At 33.1% G+C, this 7,111-nt stretch overlaps 1 protein-coding gene across 1 annotated transcript; it reads right to left on the bottom strand.

The window, feature by feature from the left end:
* LOC126688956 (major allergen Pru ar 1-like) lies at nt 1-1,030 on the bottom strand. Its single transcript, XM_050383903.1, has 2 exons — nt 714-1,030; nt 1-551 (listed from the first exon to the last, which is right to left on the bottom strand). The coding sequence occupies exons 1-2, from the start codon at nt 895-897 to the stop codon at nt 259-261; spliced, it is 477 nt and encodes a 158-aa protein (XP_050239860.1). The 5' UTR covers nt 898-1,030; the 3' UTR covers nt 1-258.
* Nucleotides 1,031-7,111: the final 6,081 nt, after the last annotated feature.

Below are 7,111 nucleotides of genomic sequence, written 5' to 3'. Positions count from 1 at the left end.
TGATATTAAAGATGTTACAAATTTTGTAACATAATCCTTACAAAATGATTTATTAAGTTTTAAACAAAATACAAAATATTTACTAAAAACATTTCAACATTGGCTCATGCAATCCGATGAACATTGCCCTCAAAACTCTTATTACCAGGCATTGGCTAGACGCCAGGAACATCAAAGGCACACCAATTTAACCAATGATTGAAAGATAGACACAAAAGACTCCTATCTCAAATAATACAAAGACATAACAGCCTCGACTTAATAGTCAGGGTTAGCCAAGAGGTAGCTTTCGACAGCCTTGAACATTCCCATTCCCTTCTCTTTTCCAGCCTTAATTTGCTCTTCCTTGATCTCTATGTCTCCAATGGTGTAGTATTTGCTTGTGCTCTTGCAAATGCATCCTCCATCTGGGGACGACTCGAACTTAATCTCGTTAGCAATTTTTTCGAGTGTGCTCATCAAAGCATCACCTTCAATCACACTGTAGCCAAATGCGAAATTCTCTTTGTCTAATGAATCAATCCGGTGCTTCATGAATTTGAACTGGCTAGCTGCAAACCAAAATTAACAAAACATGTTAGTTTTTGCTTAATACACGACACCATGCTAGGAATAAAAAAAGTAGTTGCTAGTTGAGTTAATTGAAACCCACATTAAATTTGTTTTTTATTAACTTTTTAAAATGTTATAATAATTTAATAGTGTAAACTAACCTTCACCAAAGTTAATTTGCTTGATTGTTCCGGGCCCTCCATTTCCTTCGAGTGTCTCAATACTTTTAATAGCTTGTGGGAGGATTTTGGGGATTAGGTTGTCGGAATCAAGGACAAAGGCCTTGAACATTTTGGCTGGGGGGATTGCAGCAGTGATCTCCAAGTCATAAGTGACAACACCCATAATTTCTTTCTAAGTTTGAAAATGATCCAAGTGAGAAGTGAGGATCGACAATGAGATGGAGAATAGGTTGCTATGTAAGAAGTTCTTGGGTTGGATAAGTCTAAGAACTAGAGGTGCTATTTATTGATAAGTCATAAGCTAATGCTATTCCATATGTGAAAGGGTTGAATTGTACTCCTACACTTTTTTGTGTTTATCTCCTAAAATGGCGGGGAAATGATGGTTATCTATTAGGAAAAAAAATCCTTGTATTTCAAAGAATTTTTGGAAATTACATATAAGGTGGATATTAAAGTTTCCAAATGTATCAATTTGAAGCCTCTATCCATCTACATTATTTTCATTTCCATTATTCGGGGCAGTAACGGAGTAGAAAAATAATCGAAAATTGTTAATAAAATTTTATGTTTCACTTAATTAACCAGCTTTTTACAATCATTTTCACTTTAATAAAGATTTTTTTCCTCTAAACAAAGTTTTAAATCTCTGTTCAATGGCTACCAAATTGATGTGAATAAGTACTAAGTGAAAAGCAAAGTTTAATTTATGATTTTGGTTTTTCTTTTTTTTTCCTTTTTTTCTTTTTTTCCATCGCTGCTATCCAGAATAATGGAAATGAATAATAGAGATTGACAAAAACTTCAAATTAAAACAATTTCATAAATCTAAGGCTTTAATTGACAAATTAAAATCTTGGAACTTAATCTAATTATTACCATATAAACTCTATACCTTTTAACATAATCTTTTCTCTAAAAAATTAGACAACACCATTCAGCTAGAAGGCTCTTTTTTTGATAAGCACTAGAAGGCTCTTTGTACATCACAAAGAACCTTTTGAATATATATAAATGATACCTTGTAGATCCTCGATGTTGTTATAATGCCCATCATATTATATATATTTGACAATTAACAACTCATGCAGAGGACAAAATGATGCTTTCCTAAATTTTTAGTCCATTATTAGGAAGTGTGAAACATTGAATTCAACCACTTGAAAGGGCTAAAAGTCTTGAGGGCATGACTTTTTGTGCACATAACTTCAAAATAGACTACTAGAAAAATCATAATGCAACGACCAAAGACTACCCGGTCAGATATTTACTTGATTAACTAGTGTCACCAAATTACAGATAAAGACTTTGTTATCATACTATTTGGTGTAATAGTCATGATAAATAAGAGATGCACAAACTTAATTGTGATGGCTAGCACAAGCCACATGCTTTCAGTCAATCCCCTCCTTAACAAGATGTATTTACAAATGTTAATCACTCTTTAAAGACTTTAAGAACCCCAATTAGGAACACTATTTGAGTATTTGTAGTAAAGCTTAAGAGGTACCTGTTTTTGCTAGTTTTTAAAAGTTTAAACTTTCTGTCTGTGTGAACTAGTGAACCGACGTGTTTGACAGTTTGAGGAGACTGAGGAAACTCAATAATGGCTGGCTACAGTGGTTCAAAATTAGCCATCAATTATCTGTTGCCCTCTCTATCCTTTTGTTTTGAATGTAAAATAATAGTATAAATTTAGGCTAAATTATTAATTTGTGCAGCAATGATTAATTTGATCTCCCAACTATAAAGGGTATCATTTTTTTTTTCAAATGATAATTGTGCAATTTAGTTTCTCAACTTTTAAAATCAAGTCAATTTCATCATTAAATCTTTTATTTATTTAAATTTTAACAAAATTGATTCTCAAAAAAAAAAATTAACGAAATTGTTAATATAATAAATGTTTTACAAGTTAAAAATTTATAATTAAAGGTGTAAAAATTTCAAAATCAAATCAATTTCAACTATAAATTTCATTAGAATTTAAACAGAGAGTAGACTCAGCATGAAAAAAAAAAAACATTTTTTTTTAAGATTCAAAATAGGTTTTCTAAAACAAAAACCTTAGATAGATTGTAAGGAAGATGGAATTTAAACCACAAACCCATGACTCCACAAAAAATGCCATTGTCACTAAACATCACCCCCCACACCCCCCCCCCCCCTCCAAAAAAAAAGTGATCTTGAAATTTCATAATGTAAAAAATTTAAAATCCAACAATGTATAGTCTATTTTTTTTTTTCAAGAAACAAACGTATATACACAAAAGAGAGGAAAATGAGTTCTAACACAAAAGCACACCATAAACTCTACTCAAAAGTCAAAAGTCATGATCGTATAGCCTATTTCGTTAAATGTTGGGTCTAATTTTTATTGTGTATTGACTTCTAAATAAATGTCATTACCAATTGAAAGATCTAATAGGTTCAAGGAAGTAGCAAGGAGTCGATCGTTCATACTCGGATGCAGACCGGTCAAGCCTTCGGCCCAGTGATCTGGGCTGGCCTCAATCCAAGGCCCATAAAGCCCAAATTCCCATACCTCTATCAGCTTCTTCATATTTGACATTTCAATGTTTAAATAAATGACTTTTTTACAGGTTTACTATTCCTTTCTCCCATAAAAGTAAATAAAAATAAAAGGCTTTGCCCCCGATTTCATCTTTACACTATTGATTATATCAATATAATTATGATTTGAAAACTACTTTAAAACTTTCCCCTCGATTAGAATGAAAAAAAAAAAAAAAAAAGTTAAAAAATGGACAGAAACTCAAATTAATAATCTTGAAGTTAGCCACAAAAGAAGCTTCACCTGGTTAATAAAATCAATTTATGTGGCCTACTTGATCCAAAAAAATTTAAAACTTACAATTATATCTCACCAGTATTTAACTTCTCATGTAAAAATTGAGAATATCATCAACAGTAACCGTGAACAGTATCTACCGACACGACAAAACAATGACAATACATCATAATGCATTTTGTACATCCCATTATGCAATGTAGTGCATTATTTCACTAAATATTTCACCAGTTGGCATAATCTACCAAGCAAAAGAAAACAAAGTACTCCACTAAGCAATTTTCAATATCATCCATTTAGACATTCAACAAAGAAAAAGAAGATAAAATCTCTCCACTTTCAATGACATCTAATATGAAAATGAAGATTTTCCTCCACATCCGAGAACAGCTTCAACATTATAAATAAGAGGTGAATCCTTGAATACAATCAGTCAAACCCATGGTAGAGCAAGTTTTTAGATAATAAATATATATATATATATATATATATATATATATTGGTTACACCCCAAAAAAGTAAAGCCACAAATTGAGTCAAATCCTACGACACTTTACAAACATGCTAGCACGGTAGCACCTAGTACGGCCTGAGCCCGTTCCATCCAAATTGGAGTATTGGACTGAACTTGTAGGCCCACATTCAAAAGTGGTGTTGGGTTTGGGTGGGATCAAGTCAGTTTGAACTTTAAACCGATGCCATTTAAAACAACAACAAAAAAAAATGGCGGAACTGAATGTTTCCAATTTGTGGGGTAGCTAATAAATACATCAATTACATGACTTTGGTTTGGAAGTTGGAACTATGAACCATGGATATTAACATGTTTCCAAAATCAACTAGAGAACCATGCCAATTCGGAGTGCAAGGATCAACTTTGGCATCAACATTGCTCTCCAACACTACATTGGCAGTTAGATGCAATGCAATGACTAATGTCCGACTCTTAAAACAAGAACCAAACACTCGAATAGATGTTCCCTTTGGCTTTGGGCACAATTTTATGTGACTGCAAGTGCCTTATCTATCAGCTCGAAGGCTTTCCAGATTGAGCATGTCCATTGGAAAGAAAATCATTGCTGAGATAGCTTAACTAAAGAAGGACATGAGTCCAATGCAGATTGTATTTTGCACTTTTATCCACCTGTTTCTATTGTATGTCAATTTGAGACTGATGCGTGCATGGGATGTATGCTATCCCCAAGATTATTTTTTTATATATAAAAAATAATTTTATAAGCTCTAATTTATGAATACTCTCCTTCAACAAAAAAGTACTGATAATCTAGATTCAAGTGATAGTTAGTGATATATCTAAAAAAAAAAGCGATAGTTAGTGATAGTTAGTGACAATAATATCTTTTATGGGCCCATGCCTGTAGTTTGGAGCTCATCTCCCCTTACCATTATCTATTTATAAAATAATAAATAAATAAATAACTATTGATACTCCCAATTTTAAACCAAGTAGAGAAAAGCAAGTGAGATAAACTTTAGTTGGGTTTACAATTCAATTGTTACCTTTTTAGTATTTTTAACGGAAACACATAATATTAAAATTTCCATACTAAGACACATATTTTCACAATTTGTTAAATTGGTAAATGTAATTATTTTAACATCACTTGTAAGCCTCTTGGAGCATTAGCATTGGGGAATGCTAATGCCAAATCTAAGGGAAATTTAGCATTTTAAGCCCCAAAAACTCTTGCATCAGGGAATTGTAAACAGCAGTATTGCAAAGTTTTTTTGCAATACTGCTACAGTACAATTCTAAATATAGAATTGCACTGTTCACAGTATTGCAAAAAAAAAAAAACAATATTTTACTTATTTTCCCCCCCGAAATTTCTCTCTCATCCCTCTCATTTGTTTTGTTCTCTTCTCTCTCTTCCTTCTCTGTTTCTCCATCTGCTCTCTCATCTCTAAAGCTTCATCGCTGAAATTTCTCACCCATCTCCGAAATTTCTCACCCATCTCACACGACCTCTGTCTCATCTCTCATCACACTGTAGCTTAACCGATTCACCCTCACCCATCTCCATCGCTGAAGCTTCACACAGCCTCTCTCTCATCTCTTATCGCACGGCCTCTCTCTCATCTCTCATTGCACCGGTGTTGGGTTTTGGATTTTTGAGGTTGGAGGTTGGATCAGTGTGGATTGGCGAGCTGGGTTTGGATCGTTGGGCTGGGATCAATTGATGGTGGGTCACTGCATGATTGGTTGGTTCTTTTGGGTTTTCGTGGGTTTTTTTTTTTTTTTTTCCTTCTGTTGTGACGCTGGGTTTTTTTTTTTTTTTTTTTAATATGGGTTTTTGTTCCAATGGGATTTTGGTGAGCAGTGGGCAGTGGTGGCTTGGGTTTTTCTAGGTTTTTGTTCCGATGGGTTTTTGTTCCGCTGGGTTTTTCTAGGTTGATCATCAACGTTTTCTAGGTATTTTTGACGGCTGGGTTTTTCTAGGTTGATCATTGGCTCCAACTGGTTTGATGGATTGTGTGTGTGTGTGGCTCTGTTTAAGGTTTGATGATTTGTGTTTGTGTGTGTGTGTGTGTGGCTGTGTGTGTGTGGTGATGGGTTTGGATAGGTTGATCGGTGTATAATGGGTCTGTGTGTGTGGCTTTATGTGTTGAACCGATGCTAGAGGTTGAGGGAGAGAGAGGAAAAAAAAAAGACTGTTGGAAAGCCCAGGAAAACCAAAAGTTACGGTTAGAAAAATATAATAAAGAAAAATTAAAAAATAATATTTTAATAAAAATAGAGTTTTGGGATGTTAGAGGTATTGTAAAATGGGATGGTATAATGATAAAGTGACTTTTTGAAATGGTAAAATAGAGTAGAATTGGAATTCTCTGATGTTAATGCTCTAAACGAAGAACAATTTTCTTATCCAATCATCACGACTTGCCACCTACATGACTCATATCAATAGTTTTTTTTTTTTTTAAGGTACAAAACTCAATGGAAAATCTAGCATATAATGATTATGTGTTAATGTATTTACAGCTATCAAAACTGACACAAAAAAAAACAAATGGACAAAAGCTTAGCAAAAAAAATACCACAAAATTTTAAACATTAATTACATTCAAATCCTTAAAAGAGTATTGAAAATTTTTTATCTTTAAACGAATTAAAAAATAAAATCCATAATAATTCATTTTCAAATTTCTTTCTCCCTCTTCTTAAAACAAAAGATAGACAAAATTCTTTTCTTTCTCCTATTGCCTTTTTCACATAAAAGCACGCCAAAACAAGATTCTCCATTTTCATTTCGAATTTCAATGGTAAACAGAGGTTTAAGTCAAAGTCATTATCTCTTCTTCGTACTTGTTTGGATTAAGCTTATTAGTGTCTGCGTCTGCGTTTTTTTTTTTTTTTTTAAGCATGTTTATGTGGCTGGTGGCTTTTTCAATGGGTCCCGTGCACTATTTACGGAATCTACAAATCTCTTTTCCAACAAAACTTTCATTAAAAATGGATCTCGCGGCACTATTCACATATTTAAAAATTATTTTGCTACAGTGTTTTCAATTTTCAACAAAATAAGCGATATCCAAACTGACC

Source organism: Quercus robur, chromosome 6, assembly GCF_932294415.1.
Source record: "Quercus robur chromosome 6, dhQueRobu3.1, whole genome shotgun sequence".
NCBI classification, from domain to species: domain Eukaryota; kingdom Viridiplantae; phylum Streptophyta; class Magnoliopsida; order Fagales; family Fagaceae; genus Quercus; species Quercus robur.
This window is presented reverse-complemented; position numbering and strand designations above follow the sequence as displayed.